General features: G+C 54.7%; 1 protein-coding gene across 3 annotated transcripts; it reads left to right on the top strand.

The window, feature by feature from the left end:
* The first annotated feature begins 7,410 nt into the window (after positions 1 to 7,410).
* BIK (BCL2 interacting killer) lies at positions 7,411 to 26,863 on the top strand. Of its 3 annotated transcripts, none has more exons than XM_024737601.1 (5): positions 7,411 to 7,482; positions 11,208 to 11,247; positions 20,072 to 20,221; positions 21,456 to 21,563; positions 22,296 to 22,836. In XM_024737601.1, the coding sequence occupies exons 3-5, from the start codon at positions 20,079 to 20,081 to the stop codon at positions 22,696 to 22,698; spliced, it is 654 nt and encodes a 217-aa protein (XP_024593369.1). In that variant the 5' UTR covers positions 7,411 to 7,482; positions 11,208 to 11,247; positions 20,072 to 20,078; the 3' UTR covers positions 22,699 to 22,836. The 3 variants fall into 3 exon arrangements, with proteins under 3 accessions (XP_024593369.1, XP_024593370.1, XP_024593368.1); XM_024737602.1 differs by lacking the exon at positions 11,208 to 11,247 and adding an exon at positions 22,944 to 26,863 and having other exon boundaries at positions 7,415 to 7,482; positions 22,296 to 22,395; XM_024737600.1 differs by lacking the exons at positions 7,411 to 7,482; positions 11,208 to 11,247 and adding an exon at positions 7,515 to 8,107.
* Positions 26,864 to 26,865: the final 2 nt, after the last annotated feature.

Here is a 26,865-nt window from a genome sequence, read left to right as displayed (position 1 = left end):
GTACCCCTGCGACCAGCATGCATATCAGTCCAGAAAGTTCCCTCACGCCCCTTTCCAGTCAATACCCATCCCACCTCGAGAGGTGCCCACTAGTCTCACGTCCATCATGTAGATTAGTTTCACCTGTTCTTGAACTTCATCTAAATGGATTCATACAGTATGTTCTCTCTTGTGTCTGACTTCTTTCACTGTTAAAAAGTTACTGTTTTGGGAATTCCCTGGCGGTCCAGTGGTTAGGACTCGACGATTTCACTGCCGAGGGCACGGGTTCGATCCCTGGTTGGGGAACTAAGATACCGTAAGCCGCACGGCAAGGCCAAAAATTAAAAAAAAAAAAAAAAAAAGTTACTGTTTTATGACCAGAAACATAATACATGTTTATGGCAAAAGTTACAAGTAATGTACAAGAGAAAGAAAAGACCAGTGAGTGATATCCACACCTGTTACCTAACCTTGACCTTCTAGTGTGTTCCTTACAGAACTTTCAAGGCAAATGAAAAACACTCTTCTACGTAAATCAATTCACATTATACTTATTCTACAACGTTTTTATCTCATTTAACACAGCACAGGTACAGATGTCCTTCCGCGTTAGTACATGTGGGTCTACCTCAGACTTTCACATTATATTCATTAGAAACGAGTCCCCAGGGAATTCCCTGGTGGTCCGGTGATTAAGACTCTGCGCTTCCACTGCGGGGGGCACGGGTTTGATCCCCGGTTGGGGAACTAAGATCCTGCAAGCCGTGTGGTATGGCCAAAAAAAAAAGAGTCCCCAGATCTGACCCACATTCAAGGAGAACAGAGCTGCCATCAGCTGAGACGGGGAGACTGTGGGAGATGTAAGTTTGGGGGAGACGAGTTTAATTTGGCTGCATTGGCCTGGAGTGCCTCTTACATATCAGGAAGGGAGATGGAGAAGCTTCTGTGAAGTCTACTGGTTGCCCACTTCTGTTCTCCACTGCTTTCCTGGGGGCCTTAGCCATCTGCTTCCGGGCCCCTTGGTCCCCGCTCCTGGTGGCGCTCTGCTCCTGGCCGGCTGTGGCCTCCCTCCAAGGCCGGAGGCTCTCCTGCATCAGGCGCCCCCGCCAGCTCCTCAAGTTCAGAGGCCCTCTGAGCTGGCCCAAGACTAGAAGGGGCCCAGTAGTTCAGCTGCCTGGAGCTTGGGCGGCACTGCTGGCCTTGGGCCAGCTCATTACAAGGGGTTTGCAACAAGCAGAAAATTTTAAGGGACCAGAAGGGCAGAAATCCATCTGCCTATTCATGGCTGTGAGGAGGCTCCTGCCAAAGCTTTGGGGGGGAATTGAGTCCCCCCAAAAAGGTGGCTGGGGTAACTCTCTTCTCTGGGTTTCCAAGATGTTATTCAAGCTGCCAAGAACCAGCCTTGACTTTCAAAAATCATCTTACTGCCACCGATTCTTGTCCCCAGGGGCCTCCCCAGGTGGCACCCAGGGACCCCACCCCACTCCGATGACTTCCTCTCCATCTCCACTGGCCCTCGGCCGGAGACCCACCACACACCAGGCGCCAGTCCTTGGCCTTGACCTCAGTCACCCCCGCAGTCCCTGCGAGTTCTCGGAGAGGCCGAGTGCCCTCAGCTGTCACACAGTCTGGACTCCGGACCCTGAAGCCTGGGGTCCTCGTGGCTACACCGGTCACACAGCCTTGCCTGGCCCTGTGTAGAGTCAGTCTACACCTGCCTGGCAGCAAGTCTAGGCAGGGCTGGCCTGATCCAGGTCTCTGAACCCAATGCCCAGGGGAAACTGAGCCATGCAAAGGTTCAACTCCCCGGCCCGGGACCACCATCACCAGACTCCGAGAGGGACCAACCCCCATGGGCTCCTTGTGAATCCCCCCACCTTCCCTCACAGCTCCAGGGACAACCGTCATCCTCACCCCCTACATGGGGTCCTACAAGGAGAAGCGTCACCCTCCCCTCACACGCCTTGCTAAAGAAGAGAAGGAAGCCGTGAGCAATTTTAAAATGTCGTTCATAAAGCAGAAACTAACACACCACTGTAAAGCAATTATACCCCAATAAAGATGTTCAAAAAAAAAAAATGTCCTTCAAGGGGGAGAACTGTCTGCGCGTCTGAAAACCTAGGGAGGGACAGAGGGAGGAAACAGACCAAAAATAGACGAGCGTGTTGGCCCCACAATGCTCACCCTCAGGCATTCGCTTGCTCTGCAGGTGTTTACGGAGCACCTACTACATGAGCTGTGAACAAGCCAAGTCTGGCTTAGTCTCAGTGGGGGGCAGGGAGTCAGGCAATAGACGAGTAAACAGGTAAATACATGTGCAAAGAGCAGAAGGTGCCGTGAAGGAAGATAAAGCGAGCGGGGAAGAGGGGGAGCAGTAGCCCCACCAACCACTGGGTGACCGGAACAGTCATGATGTGTGAGTTGGGTGTCACCATCCCCGTTCCCCAGCAAGTGAGGGAGATGCATTAGGCCAGGGAAGGGAAGGTCCCGTCTCTCATCCCTCAGCATCCACACCTCTCTACCCTGCAGCTCAGCTGGCCTCTCTGAGCCTCAGTCTTCTTACCTGTAAAATGGGGATGTGATAAGGTTCCCAGAGGCTTCACAACAGCTCTGTCCGCAGAGGGCCTCACTAACTGGAGGACAGTGAGTATGGCTGGGTGTGGAACACAAAATAAAGGAGGCGGAGCTTTGGGGGAGGGGCAACCTGGGCACTGTTATCAGTTGGATGGAGGCTGGGGTTTCCCCGTTCAGGAGCCCTGGACATTCTCAGAGACTCCGGGGCATCATTTCCCCTCTAATACCTCCCCACATGGCTGCCAGATTCCAATTCCCAAAGGTCTATTCCCTCTTCTGCTCAGAGGCCTTCCATGGTTCCCAGGTACCCACAGGGCAATAAGGCCAAACCCACTTTTCTGTTCCAGTTGGAATCCAGCCCCTTTCCAGGGTGCCTTCAAATACCTCCTCCTCCAGGAAGCCTTTCCTGATATGTTTGCCTCCTCTCTAGGATCCCAGCTCTTAGTTTTCCCTCTCCTGAGCTCCTGTACTTCCTGCCTAAGCCCCACTGTGTACTCTATCCTGGTTCTGAGCTCCTGTACTTCCTGCCTAAGCCCCACTGTGTACTCTAGCCTGGTTCTGTCTCACTCGGAGCAAAAGGCGCTTGCTGCTGTCTCTGGCTCAGCTCCGGCCTGGGATGAGACCAAACATACTTTTCTTCCTCTTCCTGGAATAAAAAGTGATGTATTTCGGATACTAGCATAAGTTAATGTACTTCTGTATAGAAAACTGGGAAGATACAGAAGAACACAAGGCCAAACATTAAACCACCTATCACCCTTATGCCCAGAGACGATCACTATTCCCATTTTGCAGGACTGTATTTCCTTCTAGACTTTTCTATATGGATTTTTTTTTTTAATGTGGGATTGTACTGGACACACTGATCTGTAAAGTGTATTTCATTTAATAAATGACGCATCTCCAAGATACAGTTTCTTTTGTGAATATGTCAAACTCTTCACCAGTTCTTTTGCTTTTTGTTTTTTTTTTAATTTGACTGCACCGCGGCTTGCAGGATCTTAGTTCCCTGACCAGGGATTGAACCCACAACCTTGGAAGTGAAAGCATGGAGTCCTAACCATTGGACCGACGGGGAATTCCCTCAAACTCTTCCGCAGTTTTTAATCCCTGTCTGCAATAAGAGCCTCTGGGTTTACCCATCACCTACTGGGTACCAGGCATCACGCTGAGGGCTTCCTGTGTGTTCATCCTCACAGCAGCCCTGGGAGGTGGGAAATTTCACAGAGGATGGAACTGAGGCTCAGAGAGGCCCAAGCACTTACCTGACGCCACGCAAGTTTTAGGTGGCAGAGTCGGGATTCTAACTCAGGGCTGTGTGGCCCCGAAGTCCCAGCCCTCACCCACCAGGCTGCAGGTTCCCTCCCCAGAAAATGCTTTTACCCCAATTTCCATTTTGTTTCACTTCAGGGGGTTCACAGACTTCCTGAAGCCTAGCTACAGACCCCCAAATCAGACAGGTCAGAGAGACCTGGGTTCAAGCCCCAGCCCTGCAATCTCTTGGCTGTGTGGTCATGGACCTCTTAGGACCCATCTCCGAGGCTCGGTTTCTTCATCCGTAAAGTGAGGAGATCTACCCTTCAGGAGGCCACGCAGGGTACCTGAACTCACCCAGGCAACACGCCCAGCCCACCAGGCTCTCAACAGCCTCTTGTCCTGGGAAGGTATCCCCACAAGGTGTCCACCAGGTGGGCGTGGGTGGAATGTCACCGTGAGGTTGCTCTAGCTCCTGGCAAGAAGCTCAGGCCCAGCTCAGGAGAGAACCTCGAAGCCCTTTGATGGGTCCCTCCTGATATTACAAAGTCCCTGTCAAAGCTGGAGGATTTTCCAGGTAAGGTGTCCCAAGGCTGGGACAATAGTTTGGGATGGCACGTGGAAAGACAGCCATTTAAAACCTGCTCTGGCGTCTGGCTCCACAGGTGGGTCCTGGATGCCAAGGCCAGCACTTGGCAAACATGCTTGGCCAGCCCTCTCCCTGGGGCTCCCACCTGCCCTCTCCTCCCCTCCTGGGCCTTGGAGGAATGTTCTCATAGGAATGTTCTCATTTCTCTGCAAGGCGTCCTCACTTCTCTCAAGCCTTTGCAGGAAGGTTGCGTCCTCACCGAGGCTTCCCTTGACACCCTGGTTAAAAGACCCACCCCACCCCCACTCTTCACACACTGCCTGGCTTTACTCTCCCTCCTTGAGTGCATGCTGTGTGCCCAGCTGCCCAGAGTTCTATTCTCCTGTCACTGGTTTCTCCTCCACTGTTTCCCCCACTTGGATGTGGGCCCTGTATTAATGCCATGAATGTGTCTTCTCTAGATCCCCATCACCTACCCCCCTGCCTGGCATATGGTAGGTGTCAATATTTGTTAAATGAATGATCAGAGAAAGTCACAGTAAGGACAAAACTCAACCCTAAGTTGGAGCAGAGGGTCTGCTGGGTCATGGATCCCTGAACTGCGGAGAGACATGGTCACGGCCTCGGCAGGAGGGTCTTGCCTGGGACTCGGAGGCTCCAGAGGCTCCGGAGCAGGCAGCTGTTCAGGAGGGAGGCTCCCAGGGAAGGAAGGGACTGCCCACGGGATCATGGTGTTTTCTGACAGCAGGATCCACAGCCTGATGGCCCTGGGACAGGCCAGCAAATCCCGATGGGGAAGGGGAAGGTGAGGCCCAGGAGGTTTGGAGGCCAGCCATGGAGGGTGGAAAGGACACTGCAGCAGGAGTAGGGAGACCCAGGCTTCAATCTGCTTCTGCTGCTTAAGGGCTGGGTGGTCTTGGGCAAGTGGCTGGCCTCCTTTTTCAGAGCCTCAGTTTCCTGATCTGTAAAATGGGTCCACAAGGTCTCTCTTGCCTGTACATGGACCCTTTGTGGGTATACTGGTGTCTGCAACATGGGACAGTGGTAAGAATTATAGGTGATAATAGAAAGTGCTTAGCCCTGGGGTTGAGGGATCTGAGGAGATCCTGGCAGCTACTATTGTTATTGTTACTGCTATTATCATTTGCCATCTAATCTTTTTTGGACTGATAGGAAGGCAAGGCCTTCTACAGGCCCAATTCCCATTCAAAAGGTTTTTGCTTCCTCCTGTCCATTTGATCTGCATATTATTTGGGGACCTTGCAAGGCAAATATTTTCACCCACCGCCTCCTTGGGCACTTCTATCCTCCATCTGTCCCTAAACTGTCCTCCTTCCTCCAGCTGTTCCGCTAATGTTTACTGAATGCCTACTCTGTACCTGGCACCATGGCTTCAGCCTTGAGACCCCTCTGGAAGCATTCTTACACACATAGATGAGACCATGCCATTGCTTCCCCTCTGAGTCTGTTTTCTCATCTGAAGAGTTGCTTTTGGAGAGAGGTCCCTATTTTGGAGGGCTCCTCCCTCTGCCTGTAAAGCACCCTGTGGCTATTAGCAGCCCAGGGAAATCCAGGAGTTGTAGGGCTTGGAGTCAATGTGATTTGGGAGGCCCTCAAAGAAAGGATTACAAAATCAGAAGAGGCCAGAAGAGAGGGTGGGAGGGGCCTTGAAGCTTAAACTCTGCTGGGAGTTTACTAAACATTTGATGATTATCTTCTCTGGGGGGGGGGGGGGGGAGGGGGCATGCCGTCATCCCATTTCACAGATGAGAACAATGAAGGAAAAATCCGTATCAGTGTCATCACTCCAGAGGTGGGAAGAAGGGGTGAGGGGATCTCCAACAGGTAGCAAATGGCAGAACTAAGGGGAGGGGAGCTCCCCGGACACTGCTGTTTCTCTGTTCCAATAGGCAGCAGGACTGAGGTAAACAAGCTTTGTTTTGTTCCTGGGACAACAGCTACTTTGTAACCCCAGTGCTCTGCTCTGCATTCCTCTACCTCAACACACCCCAGCAATAACAGGTTGGGGACTTGAGACCCTACACCTCCTTAGCCCACCCCAGGGCTGGGTACCACCCAACCTGGACCTTTTCTGATTTCTCGTCCCTCCCCCGAGGCTTTGGGGGCCCTTCTCTGCCACCCATCTCCCCCTAGGCCCAGGAGCGCCAGAGCAGGGCGGGCTGCCCCCACTATGGCAGTGGGAATGGAGGTGTGACGGATGGTGCAGCTGGAAGGATGCGGGGTGGGAAGGAGTGGGGCAGGAAGACCCCAGGCTTTGGTGGAATGCTGCTGATGCTGTTTCTACAGAAGTTTGAGTCTTAGTTTTCACATTTGTGAAATAGGCTTAAAAACACCTAACGCCTGATGGTTGCCAGGACCTGGGGGAGGGAGGAACGGGGAGTCATTTTTTAGTGGTATACAGTTCGTTTTGAAAGATGGAGAGTTATGGAGATGGATGGTGGTGATGGTTGCACAACAGCATGAATGTATTTAATACCAGTGAACAGTACACTTAAAAATAGTAAAGATAGCAAATTTTGCTATGTGCATTTTACCACAGTTTAAAAAATTGAAGAAAAAAAAAAACCAAACAAAACCTAACTCCTGAAGCTGCCAGCACTAAGAGCGCCAATATTTGAACGCTGAACTCATGCTGTCATTTAGCAGGTCATTAAGTCCTCTTTGAGCCTCGCGGGCAAGAAAAAAGCATCAATCCCCTAGGAGTTCTTTGAGGATATAAAGATCCCGGAATACCCACCCAAATGCAGCCAGGGGATTCATCCACAAATATTCCCCGGAGCAAACCAGCGCACGCGACAAAACAAACCTGCAGACCGCAGGAGGCAGAAAGACAGTAAACAAGTAAACAGATCACACTTGTAGCAGCTCTGTTGCCATTCGGACCCGACTGGGTCCTGGAGTCCGTGCTATTGGCCGGGGAGGCGGCCCTGAGGGCGGGCCGGGGCGGGGCCCGGCGTTTTATATGGTCGCGCGCGCGGGCCCCTAGCCGTAGACAATACGCCTCCCGGCTCGAGAGCTGCGGCCGCCGCCACCGTCACCGCCATTGCCACCGCCGACGCGAGGTGAGTCTGAGCCCTGCCCCCGCTGCTGTGACCCTAACTCCGCTGGCGTCCGCCCCTCTGCCCAGCCCGAGCCCGGCAGGTAAGCGCCCAGGGGCTGCCCTGGGCGCCGGCTGGAAGGTGGGGGACCCGTACCCAGGTTTCCGTGTCCCGGGTGTTACTCGCGGGCGACGTCTGGGGACCCCGGCTCCGAAACACCTCCTCGCTGGCGGGGGCTCCAGTTCCCGGTTGGCGACCGTGGCAGCCGGGGCCCCTGCGGGCCTCAGTCTCCGCATCTGTGCAATGGGGCGGCCCCTCTGCGCCGCTCCCCGGGAACCCGGCGCCGCATCGCCCCGCTCCTCCCTCCTGCGCGGCCTCCGGGGCCGGGCTCCCACGTCCTCGGGGGACGGGCCAGAGAGCGGGGCTGCCAGCCCAGGGCCAAGGCCCAGGGCCGAGACGGTACAGCCGCGCGGTCACCAAAAAACGGAAGATGGCGTCGAGCACCGGTCCCCGCCGACGCCGGGGCGCCCCGGAGCCGCGCACCTTCGAGGGGCCCGAGACCGGCCGGCCTCGGGACGCGGGGAAGTCCGGAACAGGAACTGCGCGCCGAGCGGGCGCGGCGCCCTCCTCCTACCCACGCTCAGTGCAGGTGCGACCCGCGGGGAAGGCGCCTGGCTCGCTTGTGTAAACCGGGGACCGCCGGGCGCCGCGGCGCTGGAGGGGCCGCCGGACGCGTTCTATCCGGTGACCAAGAGGGCTCCAGCCGCCAGCCCCGCGCGGCCCCAACCAGCCCTGGGGGTGGGGGTGGGGTGCCCCGGGCTCGTTACCTCCTGGGTGTGAGTCGTTTTGTAAACCGTTCATTGTTACCGTAATTTTCGCCAGGAGGAGCCACCCTGGGGGCCGGGTGTTGCTGCTGTTGCTCTTGCTGCCGCTGCTGTTTTTCAAGCACCCATGTGGCTTGGTTTTCTGCGCAGGCTTTGCTCCAGCTGCCCAGGAAGGGAGGAAGGGAGGAAGGGAGGGTTATCGGCTTTATCCTTACTACGCTAGGGAAGGCTCTGTGCCGGCCAGCCTCCAAGGATGGTAGGCCTCATTTTACAGATGGAGAAACTGAGACATAGTTCAGGAGGCATTATGAGCCGTTTCCTAGAAGCCAGGCCAAACTCTCCACGCAGCCATTTTCCAGCTGTGTTGTCTTAGACGGGCTACTCCACCTCTGAGCCTCAGTTTGCTCATTTTGTAAAATGGGTCCACGAGGTTTCCCAACAGGGACGGAGGAACACCATCCCCAAGTGTTGGTGGCTGTTACTGACTTCTCTGGAGTTAACACTTTAATCTTATTTCTACTTATTTTGGACATGCCCTTGGAATGGGTCCTTAGGAACAGCACCTTTTGGGTGATTTGCACCTGATCCCTAAATGGCCTGGATTCCAGTCTTAGCACCTGGCTGCTGGTGCTGCTTGTCTGTGTACCACCCCCCCATCTCCCCTCCCTTCTCGTTCCAGGATTTGGGGATTTCCCACCGTTTTAACCTCAAGGTCACTGTGGCTTCTTCAGCCTTACCAACATTAGACTGTACAAGTTTATTTTTGCTTGGGTTTGGTTTAAAATGCCTGAGGGGTCTGGAGAGGGTGGCTTCCAGAGCGTGGGCTTTCAGGGAGTGCCTCAAAATGTCCTTTAGCGTGGGGAACTTTTTTTTTTAATTTCTTTTTGGCTGTGCTGGGTCTTCGTTGTGTTGCTGCGCGCGGGCTTTCTCTAGTTGCGGTGAGCGGGGGCTACTCTTCGTTGTGGTGCGCAGGCTTCTCACTGCGGTGGCTTCTCTTGTTGCGGAGCGTGGACTGTAGGTGCGCGGGCTTCAGTAGTTGTGGCACGCAGGCTCAGTAGTTGTGGCACGCGGGCTTAGTTGCTCCTCAGCATGTGGAATCTTCCCAGACCAGGGATGGAACCCGTGTTCCCTGCATTGGCAGGCGGATTCTTAACCACTGCAAGGGTGGAGAACATATTTAATCTATCTTCTAAGATGGCTGCCAGGTGGTCTTTCTTTTTCTTTTTTTTGGTGGAACTATGTCAGCAGGAATATTTCTCCAAGCATCAGGGATTCTGTGTGGCCTTGCATGGGGGGGTGTGAGGCCTAAAACAAATGGAGTGATGTACTTAACGGCACAGGCTTTGTGCATGTCAGACACATCATCTCAACTCAGTTGCTTCCTTCTCTGAGAAGTCTTCCCTGACTACCTGATCTAAAACCACAGCCCTCCCACTCTTCCCAGCGGTCCCTCTGGCCTAGTACCTTTTTTTTGGATAGGTAAGAAGTGGATTTATTTAGAGAGATACACATTCCATAGACAGAATGTGGTCCGTCTCAGAAAGTGAGGAACAGTCTTGGGAGAAACACTCCAGAGTGTGGGCTGGCCTAAGACTTGACTATACTGTCTTCAGGACACTCGAGACAGTGTGGGAATTATGTGTGCTCACTTCGTGTGATTTACACTAGCCTGTAGTTCCATTAGAAGAGGAATTTAGAAAGGTCACACTCATTAGAGCATCTCCAGTGCCCGTCACAGCCTAGGCACTCTGGGAAGAAGCTGGTTAGAGGGTTGTATGTATGTTTATTGTAAATTTTCTTAAGTGGTTAGTAGGTATAAAAACTGAGCTGCAAAGAAAGCAGCAGTTTTATAGTCCATTTTTTCATGTCCAATCCTCTAGTAAATGGAAGGGGGCACACCGCGAAGGGCTCCATCCATCGGTGGGTCTTGACCCTGACCTCGGAGGTGTTTTCCCCTCTCCCTGGAAAGCATCCTGTTTTTAGTGAACCCATTAAGTTTGTAGACAATTAATGGCTTCTTGCTTCCCCTGCCGTGGACATAGTGGATCCCACGAGAGTCCGGCTGTTTTTTTCTTGGCTCAGAACAATTCCAAGGGGTTTCAAGGAAGTTCCCGGCACGCTCGGGATTTTGTTGTCGGCGGCCACCAGGAAGCCTGCAGCGGGTCTGGAGTGGACGTGTGCAGTCGTGGCTTTGTCCTGCCGCGGGTTGGTTGGGGCCGGGCCCTGGATGTAAGCAAATAAGTCCCCGGTCCAAGTCCCTCGTTGGCCCTGAGGCGGGCCTGGTGGTCAGGGCACTGGGGCGGCTCGGGGAGGGCAGCTGATTATCCTAGTGTCAATATTAGGATGTGACAACACAAAACACCCGCTGGGCCTCGTCAGGCACTGCTTGGTAAACCTGTTTTTCTGGAGGTGGGAGAAGACACGGGGTCACCCAGAGTCTGACAGGAGATGCAAGCTCTGGGCCGGAGCGGGCAGCCCCACGTGGCTATCTGGGGAGGGTCACTTGTGTCTGGCTTGGACCTCAGAGGAGGCTCTGAGTCCAGGCAGGGAGATGGGCCGGATTTCCCGTGTGCCAACAATGACGCATCCGGGAAATCCCAGCTCTGACACAGGGTGGGCATGCGCCTCTCCTGAGCTCCAGGCTCACCAGACGAGAGCTTCCCATTAGTGAGCGCTGACCGTATACCATGCATGCAGCCTCTGCCTCCTCTCAAAAGGTGAGGCTGTCCAGTCCAGGGTGCCCCAGCCAGGAGCTGACTGTCCTGTGAGCCCAGTTCCCTCATTCTATTGGACATTGTACTGTCTGGTTCCCACTGGGCTGTCCCCGCTCACAGGGTTCCTGCTCCAAGCCGGGGCAGATAGACAGGTAAACATTTAATGAGACCCGTAATGGGCTAAGTGCCTAATCCAGGTCTGTTTACACAGGATGCTGGGTACGGAACAGATAATTCTGTCCTGGAACGAGGTGGGTTCTGGGCTGGGCCTGGAGGAAGAAGCAGGTCCCCGACGCCAACCTGGGGAAGGCAGAGGGAGGGTGTAAAGGTGGGGTTGAGGGTGTGAAAAGGTGGGAGTGGGGAGCTGAGATCTGTCCCAGGGAGGAAATGGGAGTCCCCAAGACTGCTGACTGGAGCGCTCCGTGACAGGATCTCGTGACTGGTTGAGACGCCACAGCGCTGGAGGGAGACCCAGAACTGAAGAAAGCAGGGCGTAGTCCTTCACTTAAATTCTTCTTAGGAACTTTAATTGAAGTATAGTTGATTTACAGTATTGTGTTAGTTCCAGGTGTACAGCAAAGTGATTCAGAAACAGTATATATGTATATATTTTTTTGCGGTACGCGGGCCTCTCACTGTTGTGGCCTCTCCCGTTGCGGAGCACAGGCTCCGGACGCGCAGGCTCAGCGGCCATGGCTCACAGGCGCAGCCGCTCCACGGCATGTGGGATCTTCCCGGACAGGGGCACGAACCCGCGTCCCCTGCATCGGCAGACGGACTCTCAACCACTGCGCCACCAGGGAAGCCCCAACAGTATATATTTTTAAAAATTCTTTTCCATTATAGATTATCACAAGACACTGAATGTAGTTTCCTGTGCTATACAGTAAATCCTTGTTTATTTTATATATGATGGTGTGGGGACTTCCCTGGTGGTCCAGTGTTGAAGACTCCACGGGGTAGCGGGTTCGATCTCTGGTTGGGGAACTAAGATATCCCGCGTGCCGCCTGGCGCGGCCAAAAAAAAAAATAGTATATGATAGTGTGGATCTGTTAATCTGATACTCCTAATTTATCCCCCCCTTCCCCTTTTGTAACCATAAGTTTTCTGTGTCTGAGTCTGTTTTGTAAATAAATTCATTTGTGCTGTTTTAGATTCCACATATAAGTGATATCATGTAATATTTGTCTTTCTCTGTTTGAGTGTGATAATCTCTAGGTCCATACATATTGCAGCAAATGGCAATACTTCATTCTTTTTTATGGCTGAGTAATATTTCATTGTGTATATATACACACACACACACACACACACACACACACACCACATCTTAAAAGCAATCATGTGTTGATGGGCACTTGGGTTGTTTCCATGTCTTGGCCATTGTGAATAACATTGCTATGGACATTGAGGGTGCATGCATCTTTTTGAATTTGAGTTTTCACCTTTTGTAGATATATGCCTAGGATTGGGATTGCTGGATTCTATGGAAGCTCTATTTTTAGTTTTTTAAGGAAACTCCACACTGTTTTCCATAGTGACTGCATCAGTTTACATTCCCAAAAACAGTGTAGGAGGGTTCCCTTTTCTCCACACCCTCTTCGGCATTTACTGTTTGGCATTTACTGTTTGAAATACGTGCTTCTTAAACGGCAGACCCAGGCGGTATCTTGGCACCTTTCCTCTCTAATGGTGATGGAGAAGCACAGGGGTGTCAGCAGGACTTGGTCGACTGGGATCCCTTCCGACCTGGCCTTCCAGGGTCTCCTCACCGTGTTTCCCCTGCCTTTTTTCTGTTCAATTCATTGAAGTGTGTATTCTTACAAAATACCACAAGCTGGACGCTTCATAAGCCACAGACATGTATTTCTCACAGTTCTGGATTCTGGAAGTCCAAGGTCAGGGTGCCCCAGACTTCCTGTATCCTCAGTGGAGGATGGGGAGGGGAGCTCTCATGGGCCTCGTTTAGAAGAGAGGAAACCCACTAGCAGAGCCCTCATGATCTGTTTGCCTCCCAGCGGCCCCACCTCCTTTTCCCATTACTGGGCATTAGGTTTTCGACTGAGGAATTTGGGGCGGGACAGAAACTTTCAGACCTCAGCAAACTGGTTGAAAACCATTTCAAAATTAGTTGTCAAGAGAATTATTAATCTTTTACACTTTCTCTACAGTTTGTTTGTTTTTTTAATGGATATTTGAGCAGGAAAGGACAGAAAAGAATCTGTCCCCAATGCTTGTTTTACAAGTGAAGAATTAGGGGTCCAGAGGGGCTAAGGAATTTATCCAGAGTAGCACAGCCAAGCTGGAGCAGAACCCAGGTGTGCACCCAGCCCAGGGCCCCTTTGCTACAGCGTTTCCATTCATAAATACTGTGTAAGCAGTGAGAAGTCAACAGCTGCATAAACAGCAGGTCCTTAGCTTGCTCTTGTCTCACAGCTAATCGTGACTTCTTTCCACGCTACCCAGAGGCCCCAGCTCCTTCCATTTGTGCGGGGCCAACCTGCCCAGGTGGGGAGGAGACGGGGGCGCTGGTCTTGCATCGTTCTTTCCGCTGACATTCCGGAGCTCATCGGGCCAGGCGCTGGGGACCTGGAGCCCAGTCAGCCCTGAGCAACTCCAGCCAAACTGTGACCTTAAACTGCGGCCAAGGGTGTGTCCTGGGGTTGAGGCCAGATTTAATGTAGCTCCTCCCGCGTATGTGTGTGACAAGCCCTACCCTGTTGCAACCCCGAGTCCTGACGGAGGCTGGACTCTAGATGCAAATAAAAAGGGTGTGGGGTTACTGAGCGGTAAGCACCAGGCCCAGAGTGGGCAGCCTTTGCCTGAGGCCACCCCAGCCGGAAGCCAAGCCAAGCCAAGCCTGGATCTCTTGCTCGGTGGCTGGCAGTGTTTGTGCCTGGTCCCAGGTGGCTCAGGCCAGCACCTGTGCTGGGGTTCAAGGTGGAGGGAGGGCTCCGGTGCTGCTGCGGCAGTAGGACTTGAGGGGGGTCCCTTCCAAGCTGCAGCTTTCTAACTCCTGCCCACCCCACAGGTGAATTTCCAACCTTTTGCTTGAAATAACCTTTCCCTCTCCTTACTTTCCTCTCCCTCTCCCTCCTTTCTTTCCTCTCTCCTTGTTCCCCAGGTATTTCTCCTTCACTTAAGGGAAGTGAGCCCCACCCACGTCAGACCAGCTGCTTGGGGCATCTGCAGGTTACTAAGTCTGGACCTCTCCTGCCAGGTGGGGAGGGAGCGGTGGTGCAGGGGCGGGGAGTGGGGCTGGGGAGGGGTTGGATGCCTGATTCCTGAAACAGACCTTTAAGACAAACATCAGTATCTCAGACCGCAAATTAAAGCTATGAACTTGAAACAGTTGCTTTTGCTTTATTTTTTGAATCAGTGATACCAGCACATGTTCAGGAAGAGGAAAACATTTATAGTAAAAATTCAGTCTCCTTCCTACCTTTGTCCCAGAGAGGCCCCTTCCCCTCTTTACTAATCTTCTTTCTCCTTCAGGAGATGCACTCACGCAGGTGGAGGTGTTTGTCTTTTCTTCTTAACCCCTGTAGCAGCACAGTTAAGTCGTGCCCCCTGCTGTGTGCATGCACCTTCAGGATCTTGGCCCAGCAAGATCCTGCCAGGTACAGGCCGGCCTCACTGGAGGATGCATTTCCAGAAATCAAAGGCTTGTGTGCATTTGTGACTTTGGTAGAGACTGTCAAACTGGCCCCCAGAGAAGTAGGGGCTAGCTGTTTCCCAATCCCTTCTGGGTCTGTTGATTTCTTAACCAGCTGTGGAGCCCCTGCTAGGTGGCAGAAAATGGGCAACAGTGGTATCTTTTATTCCTCTGAACAGTCCTGGAGGCTGTGCCGCTTCTGTGCTAGAGAGCCCTCTCTGGTTCTGGTCACACAGCCGTGGCAGAGCTGGGACTGGAAGCTGGGTCTGTCTTGCTGAGGTCAGGGCTTTTCCACTTGACGCTTTGAGCATTGGGTGCTCTGTAAGCCAGGGCATTGCCCTGCTCATGGAGGGGGTGGGAAGCCCCAAAGGAAAAGACTGGGGACCAGGGCTTTCCAGCTGGATCCACCCAGCAGCCACTGGCCTGGCACCCAGGACTGCATTTACCAGATGGCTCTGATGTGGTCCCAGAGGGGTCATCACCTGTTCCTGCTTTGCTGCAAGGCCTGCAGGGACAGGGGGAAGGCTGGGCTTCGGGCAACTGAGGGTCCCCCCTCCAAAGAGGGGGCAGCTGTTCCCATCTCAGTGTGTGTGTGGAAGAGACACGGCCAGTGACACTGCAGGCTGGCTGGTCCAGAGCCTGCCCTCCCTTCCAAGCCCTGCAGGCGTCCTCACGGCTGTGGGGACAGCAGTTTGCATCCGGAGCTCTGGAGGAAGACGGGTCCCCACTGCATGTGCAGGAGGGTGTGTGTGGGCTGCAGCCTGGGTGGGTGTGCCTTCCTTTCACCAAAGAAGGGTTTTAAACTACTCATTTGCAAATATGCTGGAAAAAAATAGATGCTTGAAACCAGTTCAGGCTCCTGGATCTGCAGCTGCAGTGACCTCAGTACTTGGCTTTGTTTAGTCATTCGACAAGCATTTATCTGCTCTGTGTTGTGTGCCAGGAAGCAGAGATTAACAGTAAGGGCAGCTTCTTTTTACTTTTTTTTTTGGCCACACCATGTGGCTTGCGGTATCTTAGTTCCCCCACCAGGGATCGAACCCGGGCCCCCTGCAGTGGAAGCTCAGGAGTCCTAACCACTGGACCTCCAGGGAAGTCCCAGCTTCTGTTTGTCCCCCGTGAAATGGCTATTGCTAGCGTCCTCATTGAGGAGTGAGTAAGCTTGGCACAGAGGTTGACTTACCCAAGGACACCCAGCAGGGACCAACAGGGATGTCAAAAGGAGACTGAGGATGGCCAGTGGCACTGCCCAGGCAAAGACTAGAGGCTTGGCACGTCTGGGCACGTGCCCTGTAGTGTGGTGGGAACCAGGTCCAGGATTGGGGTGGCAGGGCTAAGGCAACCAGGGGGAGAAGAGGGCCCTGGTAATGGTGTAGCATGTCTCCCAAGGGGACTGGGGAGCTAAGAGGGGGTGGCAGGGTCAGATTTGAGGCTGCTGAGTGGAGATCAGATTGGAGACCCCAGCAGGAGCAGGGCCAGACAGGAGGGACCGGCCCTGGGCCTCCACTGGGGTGATGCGGTAGCTGGGAGGGACCAGAGATGGCAGGCTGCCATAGGGACCCTGCCCCCAGCCCTCTGGCCACACTGTTCTCTCGCTCGGATCTAGAGGCCCAAGGACAGCCTAGGCCTGACTGCTGATTCTCCTCCATTGATACCAGCCAGAACCTTTGCATTGGCTAGAAGCAAGAGGGCAGAGGACTTGGATTCAACCTTCACTTCTCTGACTTAGATACGGGATTAAGTGGGGAGCATTTTAGAGTTAATCCATGTACAGGGAGGGCTTAAATCACTGCCTGACGATAGTAGATACCCAGACACGAGCCAGAATTATAAGACAATTAGTGCTTGTTCTTGCCTGGAAGAGGAACCCTATTATCTTGGGACCATTATCCCCATTTAACAGATAAGGAAATTGAGGGTCTGGCCCAAGATCTCACCGCAAGTGAGTGGGTGCGTTAGGACGTTAACCCAAGATTCCCCCACCTGTCTTGGAGCATCCGTGCAGGGCTCAGATGATGAGCAAGGGGAGAAGAGAGTCTGGTGTCTTTGTTCTCTTCCCAGGCCAGCCCAAGAGAGGTCCGGAGGGGTCTGGGGACCCACCTGAAGGTGCAGACGCGGGTCCTGCCCCCAAACAGTTCAGTCTGGTTGGGGAGGCACCACTCCATTGCTTAGCCATCCGTGGAGCTGGTCAGACACAGCACAGGCCTCACCCCCAGCCTGGCCAAGCTGCCAGTAGCCCCTGTCCCTGGTCAGGCACCTGCCTGGTAGGGCCCCTCATCCCATTTGGTACACAAGGTGCCCAGGGATTCTAGGCATGTCTACTGGGGACGAGGGATATTGAGACGGTGGGTCAAGGTGAGGTTCAGGCCATGTGCCCAGTGAAGTTCCCTTGTGACCCCTTGGGAAGGGTGTCTACGGGACCATAAGCCATCCCTGGGAAGAGAAGAGCCCTGTGCTCAGGGGGCTGGGGAGGGGGTGGAGGGGTGAGGGATCAGGGAGACTGATGCAAATGACATCAGTCTCCCTGATGGGGCAGCTTTCCCTGGAAAATAGCCATTTGCATAGACACCCTGGGGCCTGGGGCCTGAGGGCAGCAAGAGCTCCTGGTCCCAATTCCTGAAATGCCAGCCTAACACAAGGTCAAGTTCACAGGGCTTACAACCTGTGCAGTGTTAAAACCTGTCTCCATTTATCTGGGTCTTTTAAGTCCGTTAATGGAATTTAAAATTTTTGTCCATAAAGATTTTAAGCATCCTTTCTTAAATTCATTCCTGATCAAAACCCTTATATTTCTGTAGATGTATTTATTGTCTATAATATTTTCTAGCTGCCTTGTAGGAATGCTGTTTTTTGTATGTTGATCTAGCTTAAGACTCATTTACAGTTTTCTTAAGGTAAACCTAACTTAATTGAGCCCACCCCGCCCCAAAGTGGTGTCCATGCACCGCCCCAACCCCGCGGGGGTCCGGGGCCTGGGAGTAGGATTTGTGACCTTGGTTCAGCCTCCCCTAATCAAAAGGGGAAGGGATGAAAGTCACCCCTGGCTACAGAAGTGGCTTCAAACCATACTAGTTTTGTCGTCTTACTTTTTCCTCAAGGATGGCCGGTGGATCTAGATTCACCTCATGGCTTTTCGCCGATACCCAGCAGTCTCTAGAACAAATGTGTGAAGATTTAGGCACCCAGAGTGGTACCTCTGCTGGGTGTGGGGTCTTAGGAAAGTCCCCGTGACCCTCCCTGCTGGTTTGGGGGAGTCGCTGGGTCAGGCCTGCTCTTAACACTTTGCCTGCAGGTGCCCTCAGCAGGTGGCAGCACCCTTCCCCCAACCCTGCCCGGGGCCACCCTCCCTCCACCCACCAGATCTGACCTGACAGCTCCTTTCAGCCTACAGGGGAAGGGGCTGTCCTGACAGGTGCGGGTGGCATATGTCAGGCCGGGGCTCTTTTGTGGCCTTTGTGGCTGTGTTTACACGTCTGATCTCTCCAGCCCCAGCGGACCTGCCTTTCACACTGAGCTTGCATCTGGAACAGATGTAAAACTGTTTCCCTCTCAGGAAACTGAAACAACCATCTCTCTTTGATACAAATTCTGGGCATTTATTCTCTCTGGAACAATGCTGTCCTTATGTGGTTTTCTTTCTCAAAGGCCAGAGTGCCCCAGACCCCCCAAATACCTGTCTGCGCCCTTGATGACATCATGTCCATCTCTGCATGCAGTTTGGATGCATTGTGGAGAATAACTTGTCCAGACTTGCCCCGAGACACCTGGAGGACCCAGGAACCTTAACCTGTGTGCCCACAAGCCCCTGCCCTGTCTTTCTTTGCATTTCCAGCCGTCACCCTTTAATGCTGAAAGCACGTGGTAAGCGCACGCGTGCTTGTTTAGCTCCGTGTCTCTGTGCCCGTGCACGTCCTGCCTGTAGTCCACTTCAGGGATGAACGCTGGTCCACTCTGGCCTGGGGAGCAGGAGACTTGGGTGTAAGCCAATTAGTTATTAATACAATTAATTTTTTTTTGGCCGTGCCCCGCGGCACGTGGGATCTTAGTTCCCTGACCAGGGATCGAACCCGTGCTCCCTGCAGTGGAAGCGGGGAGTCCTAACCACTGGACTGCCAGGGAATTCCCTACAATTTATTATTATTATAAGAATAATGGACTGAAGTACAGAGGTCATAACAGTGCCTGTTCCCCCCGTGTTCCAGGCTCTGCTCAAAGTACTTAAAGGAGATTCCTTCATTCCCCAACAGCCCAGTGGGCGGGGGGGTACCTTACAGATGAGAAAACTGTGACATCACACAGCTGCTGAGTGGAAGAGCTGGGATTTGAACTCAGGCCCTTTGGTTCTTCATTCACTATATTCCGGACTGAAGGCTGTTTGATACAGTGTGGGGTAAATTCTGGTGAACACGGTCACAGGCCTCACCAGCCATCACAAGCGATGATGTGAACATGTAAACACAGCTGCCCAGGCCGTGTCTGTTCCCTTTCAGCCCCCATGTCAGACTTCTGAGACCTCATTGACCAGAACTGGGTTACATGCCCACCACTAGCTGCAAGGCGTGCCGGGAAACTGAGAACAGGAGTGTCAGACTGCCTTAGATGAACACAGATCAGGGCCACCCCAAAAACTAGTTCTATTAGCAGGGAGCCAGGGGAGTGGAGAGGTGAGACATCAAGCGAAGAAAGGAGGTTATAAAATACTATGTAAGGAGTGATCCCATTTTTTTTTTTAGGTTCTCATTAGTTATCTACTTTATACACAGCAGTAGTGTATATATGTCAATCCCAATCTCCCAATTCGTCCCCCCCCGCCCCGCTCCCTGCCCCAGGAGTGATCCCATTTTTGAAAATGTGTGTGCTGTGAATGTGTTTAGAAACTGGCAGTATCCCTCTGGGAGTTGGGATTGTGGGTGACTTTTCCTCGTGTAGCTTGCATTTGCTTTTTCTGCTCGAGGGGCGTAGCAATTGGAACCTGGCAGAACCCAACGAATTGGCTCTCCTGCTGGAGCCCAGCCTTAGGCCACTGTGACACCAAACACTTGGGTTTTTTAGTCTGACTACAGGCCTCTTGGGGGCCAGTATTAGAAACATACGTTTGTAGTCTGATTTGCTCTTTTTTTTTTTTGGCCGTGCCCCACGGCTTTCCGGATCTTAGTTCCCCGACCAAGTCCTAACCACTGGACCGCCAGGGAATTCCCTGATTCTCTTTTCGCAAAAAAAAAAGAGAAAAAGGCAAGGGCGCTTATGAGTCTTCTCCAAATCCCTGAGGGGTGTATGACAGAACAGAGAGGCACGGTGACTTGCCCAGAGGCACACAGCAAGCATACACAGCAGGATTCATGCCGGGGAAGCTAGGGTAGAGGTAAGGTGACTAGTGAGTGACACCCCAAAGCATCCAGTCTACTTCTTTTTTCTTCAGAGAAGAAATGTATCAAGCAAGACCCCTCTCTAGGAACCTCTTTTTGTACACCTTCCTGCAAAACCATGGCCCTGGCTTCCTGGATGACCAAGGTGAGGGGCTACCCGGCGTGACCAATATCTTGGAGTTCCACCCTGTCTCCCCCTACAGGTAGGTCCCAATTGCCTCTGGGCCCCGCCCACCCCCATTCCTGGTCAGTGACCGTGGCCGGGTGGTTAGCAGAGTCTTCTGGGTTCTCCAGACAGGGCTGCAGAGTGGAAATTCCCCGGGCGTGGTCACGCAGGCAGGTGCCCTGGGCGAGGCAGCTGTGCTCTGACAGCAGCTCACAGAGGGGCCCCTCAGAGCACCCAGCATATTCATAGTCCCAGGATGGCACTGGCCATCAAAATGACTCAAGCTTGTGGCCTTAAGACAGGGTGCCTCCTGGCCCTCAGGACCACAGTCACCTCAAGGCCTCTTAAGAGATGGATTCAGTTTTAGAAAGTCAGAAGGAGGCCACTTCAGATGCAGACCTGACCCAGTTGTCAGGGCAGCCAGGAAGAGATTTTCCCAGCATCAGCACCAGGGTTCTGGATGCTTCCCCCTGCTTTAGGCCTCAGGAATCACTTAGCCGTTAGGTCCTGGACTTGGGGTTTGGGACTGGTCGGGACTTTAGGGCTGGAGGGACCTGAAAATCTGCCACCTGCCCTTCCACGCTGCATCTGTAGATGGAGCCCGGGGCAGTGTTGCCTGACTTGAACCCAACCCACTACCTGATTGCCGGCCAGCCCTCCCTAGCAAACCCTTACCCCAGACTGGGCAGATGGCCAAGGCTAGGCTGGGAGGGGCTCAGCATCCTGGGAATTCCCAGCCAAGTCACCGGGATGGAATGTGGGCAGCCCGCTGAGAGCAGAGCTGAAGCTGGCCCAGGTGCCCGGTGGGCGTGTGCACGGCCCCGTTTCCATCAGGGACTCATTCAGTGAGAATGGGGGGCCTAGACAGGGGCCAGGTAGCCCCCCCTTTCTGAGAAGGGGTGGTGCCATCAGAGGTAATCTCGGGATTGGGGTCCAGGGGACATGTGCCAGGGTCCCTCCCAGGGTTCTCTGGGGCACTCAGTCATCCTGGGAGGGGAAAGGGAAGCTGACTGCTGTCACAGGCTCTCAGTGTCTCCCTGCACTCCCACAAGGGGAGGGCGGTGGGCACAGGCTTCTCCTGGGCAGCCCTCTCCCCGGGGTCTAGGACTTGCACTCCAGGGGAGGGGACCCCACGGGCTTCTTCTGAAGCAAAGTGGGAGCCAGAGGAGGGGTGTGTGAAGGTTCCCTGCCCCCGAACCTCGCGACGAACCTGTCGGTCTGGGGCTGTGGGTCACCAGCGCAACAGCTAGCTCCCTGTGGCCTCCCTGCAGTGACGGCCCCCATTACTTGGCCATGCAGCTGGCCTCCATTGCTGACGAGATGGAGCTGAGGCTGCTGCTACCCCAGTTCGTCGAGCCCATCCGGATGACCGTGTACAGGTGACGAGCCCCTGCCCGGCCCAGGACCCCCACAGACCAGGGCTGGCCCCCGGTGGCTCCGCTCCTGGGCAGCCCTGAAGCCCGCAGCTCCCTCTTCCCCCGCTGGGTCCCCAGCTCCTGGAGCTGGCCTGGGCCACAGACCCCGGCGCCTTTCTGTCCTCCCCTCATCGAGCCGAGGTAGCCCCTTTCCAGCAGAGCCTGGACTTAAAATGACAGGAATTGCCGAGTGAGCCAAGACGGAGCTCTGTGCCCAGCCGTGTGGGCGGAGCCTTCTGCATGGGACGGGCTCTCGCGTGAGGACTCAGCTTCCGGGAATTGCCGGCTTCCTTGCAGGTTCTCGGAACCTCACAGAATTGCCCAGGTGGGGACGGAGAGACCCTACCACAAAAGACCGGGATGCAAGCTGACACGGTCCCTTGGTCTCCGGGGAGGCAGCCTTCCTCTGAGGAGCCCGGGCCTCTCAGAACACGGCTCCTCCTCTCCTGGACCTGCCTCTGGGCCGGTAGGCAGCGGGGCGTTGCCCTGGGTCCGGCTCTGGGACGCAAGTCCAGACCCCTAGCAGGATGACTACGGGACCACAAACAGCCCACGGAGAGAGGCCTCCCATTGGTGGAGGCGCCCAGGGAAGGGGGATAGGGTGACAGTTGTCACCTACAGCCAAGGCCGTCTCCGCCCCTGTTCCTGCGTAATGGCCCTGCTCCCCTTTGTCTTACAGCTTGTTTTTCCCTACAGCCACATAGGACTGAGGGACGTTCTTAGAAGTTTTATGGTGGCTTTCACTAACCTCAGGGAGAACAGAAGCCTCTGGAGCTTCCTGACCCTCAGGGACAGGGTAAGCCTTGATTCCATGACCTTGACTTACATTCCTGCCAGTGGTGCCAGCTGCAGAGCAGCTGCCCCGCGGGGCATACCCTCTCTGGATGCCACAGTCCGCACCACTCCCTACTACGCGGTCCTGCCTGCTTCCCCCGTTTCTACTGCTGCCTGGTCCCAAAGGCCTCTGGGTTTGAGACTCTGGCTTGTGGACCAGATGCACGAATCCTTGCCTGCTTCCACACCTGAGCCGTGCTTCTCCCTCTGCCAGGAATCGCCTCCATGCGGCAGACTGGTGGCTCACAGCGGCTCCTTGTCCTGAGCAGCTTCCCTGACTGCTCCCCTTCCCTCCCCGCCAGCACAGCAGAACGGCCCCCACACCAGTTCCCAGCAGACAGGCAGCCCCTGGTGGGCTGGCCTCCACTCCTGCCATGTCCTCAGGGCCACTGGCTCTCCCCCGCCCCTCCCTCGCCTGCCTTGTCCCTGCTGCGGCCACACAGCGGGTGTGTAGTGAGCAGGCCTGTTGCAGGCTGGAGGTCCTCACTCGTCCCCACCTTCATCCCGCAGGTGTCCCCCAGCCCGTGGCCCGAGCTGGCGCTGTCCCTGCTGCTGGTGGTGACGCTCAGCTGGGGGCGCCGCCTCCACTGACCCGCTGCTGGCCCGCGTGGGGTGGGGCTGGACCCCCGCCCACTCCGCCACCACCCTGGAGGTGGCCTTGTCGGTTTGGCTGGCGTTTAACTGTTTTCTATTGCCCCTTTTTTATATTTAAACTCTGAGTGCTGGGACACTGAGGTTCATACTAGTTTTTCCCTTGTTTTTGTAAGAGAAATGAATTTATTTTACCTCTGGGGTCGTTACTGGTTAATGACCTGCTCTCCTGGCCCCGGCCCGCTCTGCGGGGGCCTGTCCTGAGGAGGCGTCTCCCTCTCTGGGGTCGGTCAAATAGTGCGCAGCAGGGGGAGTGCTGGCCACACCCCCGTATCCATGATGCCCGTGGTAAAAAGAATCTGCTGGAATAGATTTCTGCGGGGTGAGGAGAGCTCAATAAAATGTTGGTTTCCAGCCAGCCTCTGGTCCTCTGCAGGGGTTTGCAGTGTGGGCTGCATTTTGCCTGTGGGGTTGGGGGAGGGCAGGGCGTGCTCCTGGCCACCTGTGCACCCGCGTGTACCACACAGCCTCCCGGCTCCTTCCTGCACCTGCAAATGCTGGTGTGTCTGGCCCAACACAAGCTGGTTCATCCCTCCTTGTCAGCCTTAGTGCCTGAAGTCTGCCATTAGGGATTATTTCCTTTGGGCTGTCAGTGCCTCCTATAACTGGGCTGCCTGCTCTCCTCACATCTGCTTATCCAGCGCTTCCTTCTGGAGCAGTGCAGTCTGTGGGGATTCTCGCAGCGGTGTGGTGAGAGGGGGCTGGGCAGGGGGCACCAGGGGCAGGATGCCAGGCCTCCCACCCTGCAGGCTCGGCCCACCCCAGACCTGGACCCAGCGCTGTTTCTAGATCCTGCCAGGCCCTTTTGCCTCTCCCCACCCCCAGTCCCCTACCTCATGCCAACCGTGGGCTGGGGTGAGCCACCTTCTTCCAGCTCCCCCACCCACATTCCTCTCCCCCAGCCCAGCACCTCCTGCAGCCTCGTCTTCCTGCCCCCTCCTGGGCCCAGGGTTGGGGAGCCTTCCCTGCCCTCCACTCAGCCCCGGAGCTGATCCAGCAGATGCAGCTGCCTCTCTTCCTTCCAGCCAGGCTGGTCAGACCCTGCCCCCACTCCAGACCCCGCAGGAGATGCATCCTGCCCACTCCCCCAGCACCTTCCAATCCTCATGACTGAAGGGACCACGCGGCTCCCAGGCCTTATGCCACAGCTCCCCAACGTCTGGCCCTTTGCAGCTTTAAGGCCTGACTTCACTCCCTTTCCTGTGTAAGGTGTCACTATGTCGGGCCCTCAGAACCTCACAGGGTGAGCCCAGAATCTCCCAATTCCCAGGCAATTGCTTGGATGCCCCATCTGTGGCAGGCTGCTTCATCTGGAAAGGTCACTTTCTATCCCAGACAAGTACCCCATCCCCACCAAGCTTATAGACCTGGAAGTGACCCCAGGCCTCACCCTGTGTGGATGTACCAACTCCAAGGCCCGGGCACCCACTGTAGAATCAGAGTGGCCAAGGATGTAGCAAGGCTAAAGCCAGAGGCACCTCTTCCAGGAAGTCCTCCCTGACCACCCAGCTTGCTCCATCCTGAGCTCTCAGGACAAACTGCCCACCCAACCATGTACCCACGTGGTTGCGGCCAGGGTTGCCTGTGGCTTCTCAAGGAGTGTGGGGCTCCTCAGGGAAGAGACAGACTGGAAACACTATATGGGGCCCCCAGGTGGCAGCTGATGCTGGCTGGGCAGTGGCCTCTCCCTGCAGGAGTCTGGGGATACATTCCCCAGGATCATCCTGTCCTGGGGTTTGCAACATTCTTCCCACCCATGGGTATCAGGAGCCCCCACTGTACTACATCAGCTCTGGGGCAGGTTCTGGGGATGTGAAGACAGCATGGGTGCCTGCCTCAGATCTCACACTCATTTTAGGGAAGGAAAAAATGCACATAAATCAGCCAAGAGTATTGTTGGATGTGTTCTGAGGGCCCCAAAGGACAGAGAAAATGATGGGGCCTGCGGTGGGTGAGAAAAGTCCTCTCTGAGGAGGGGCTGGGGGATCCGAACTGCAGTACAAAGGCCCTAGGCTGGGAGACAGGCCTGGGCATGGAGGCAGACTGGCCAGCTCGGGGCAGTGTCTGACCCACTGCGTCTCCCAGTTCACACAACCCTGGGGCCTTGCTAGCCTGCTACAGCTTTAGCTCCCACCCGGTGCTCGACCTCCTGAGCAGATGCGGTTCCCGCCATTTGGGCCAGCACTTCAGTCTCATCTGCTCCAGACAAGCCCACCCGACTAGGGGGAAACTGAGGCCCAGAGGTAGGGGACTTGAGCAAGGGGACCCAGGCTTCCGTCACACCAGGGTCCTCCCACCCCAATCAGATTGGGATCCAGTCAAACCCGCTCTGGCTGCTCCACGTGGCAGTTTCCACAGTAGCGGAAAGATGCTCAGCCCTTAGGAGCTGAGAGTGGCTTCAATCTGAGTCAATGGCAGTACCAGAAAGCACTCTCCGGTCCCTAAAAGGAAGAGCCAGAGGCCTGTCCCTCTCAGGCAGAGGGCAGGAGTCACCCACTGGCCTCATTATTCCTAGAGAATTGCCCCCCCGACCTCCTGCAGCAGTTCTGTGGCAGGCCCTGGGGCACTGCCGCACGCAAAGTGGACACACAGACCACGGGAGGGGAGCGGTGCCCAGTTCCAGGTAGACCTGGAGAGTCAAGTGGCTGGAAGGAGAAGCAGGCCAAGGTTCTCCACGGACATGGAACCAGAGATGTGGTGGCAGGTGCGAGTCCCAACTCGGGGTGGGCTAGATCCTGCGGACCAAGGACAGCACTGGTAGCTTCCCCAAGGGCACAGGAACTGTCCAAGGTCCTGCCAAGGAACAGGATGTAGGGTCCACCATGGCCCCCAGGCCCTCACCCTAGGACTCCTCCCAAAGCTCCCTTCACAATCCCTCGCCTCTGTCACTTGTCCAGATTCAGGGTCAGCAGGGGCAGGGCAAGGGCCTGCCCACCAACCCTCCAGGGGTCCTGAAGTAGAGATGCAGCCCTGCCCACCTGCGTCCCTGAGTTCCCTCCTACTGGGCAGCCCTTGAGGCAAAGAGCTATGTCCAGAGGAGCAGTAAGGCCTGCAGACCCGCCCTCCACCGCTCCTCCGGCTCCCTTGCGTGGGGCTGTACCCAGAGCTGCCCACAGACCAGCCAGACACCCACAGCCTGGGCCGTGCAGGGAGCTTGCTTTCTCAGAGCTCTCAGCAAAGGGGATCCAACAGCTTCAGCATTGTTTAAAAACAATAACAAAGTTCTCTGTGAAGGTTTGAAATTTTCTAAAACAAAGTTTGAAGAAATATAATAGTTCTTTCTTCATTATGCTCCAAAGAGCACGCAAACCCAGGCCATGCTGAAAATTGGGTTCTGTGGCAATATATGCAGTGGTTCTCAGCGTGGAAGGGCTGTGGGAACGTGTGGCCATGTTTGGGGTCACAATGCCCGGAAATGCTACTGGCATGTAATGGCTAGGGGCCAGGACAGCTGCCCACAAGCGCGGGACACTCCCATACAATGAAGACCAGTTCTGCTCAAAGGCCGACAGGGCCCCAGTTGAGAAACACAGAACTAAAAATGAGAAACCCTTAGGAATTTGGGGTTTGAGTTCGAATCACTTTGCTGTACACCAGAAACTGATACAACACTGTAAATCAACTAGACTTCAATTAAAAAAGAGAAACCCTACCCAGGGCTTGACATGTGCCTACACAACAGCAACATTTAAAGACAAGCTCAGGGGACTTCCCTGGTGGTCCAGTGGTTAAGACTTCCCCTTCCAATGCACGGGGTGCAGGTTCAATCCCTGGTCCGGGA

This window comes from Neophocaena asiaeorientalis, unplaced genomic scaffold, assembly GCF_003031525.2.
Source record: "Neophocaena asiaeorientalis asiaeorientalis breed wild unplaced genomic scaffold, Neophocaena_asiaeorientalis_V1.1 scaffold242, whole genome shotgun sequence".
NCBI lineage: Eukaryota > Metazoa > Chordata > Mammalia > Artiodactyla > Phocoenidae > Neophocaena > Neophocaena asiaeorientalis.
This window is presented reverse-complemented; position numbering and strand designations above follow the sequence as displayed.

Excerpts from the sequence above, each read along its gene's own strand:
- BIK (XM_024737601.1), top strand. The coding sequence starts at position 20,079 with ATGTATCAAGCAAGACCCCTCTCTAGGAACCTCTTTTTGTACACCTTC. Across the intron at positions 20,222-21,455 it reads CACCCTGTCTCCCCCTACAG|TGACGGCCCCCATTACTTGG; the intron begins GTAGGTCCCAAT and ends GCCTCCCTGCAG. Across the intron at positions 21,564-22,295 it reads ATCCGGATGACCGTGTACAG|CCACATAGGACTGAGGGACG; the intron begins GTGACGAGCCCC and ends TTTTCCCTACAG.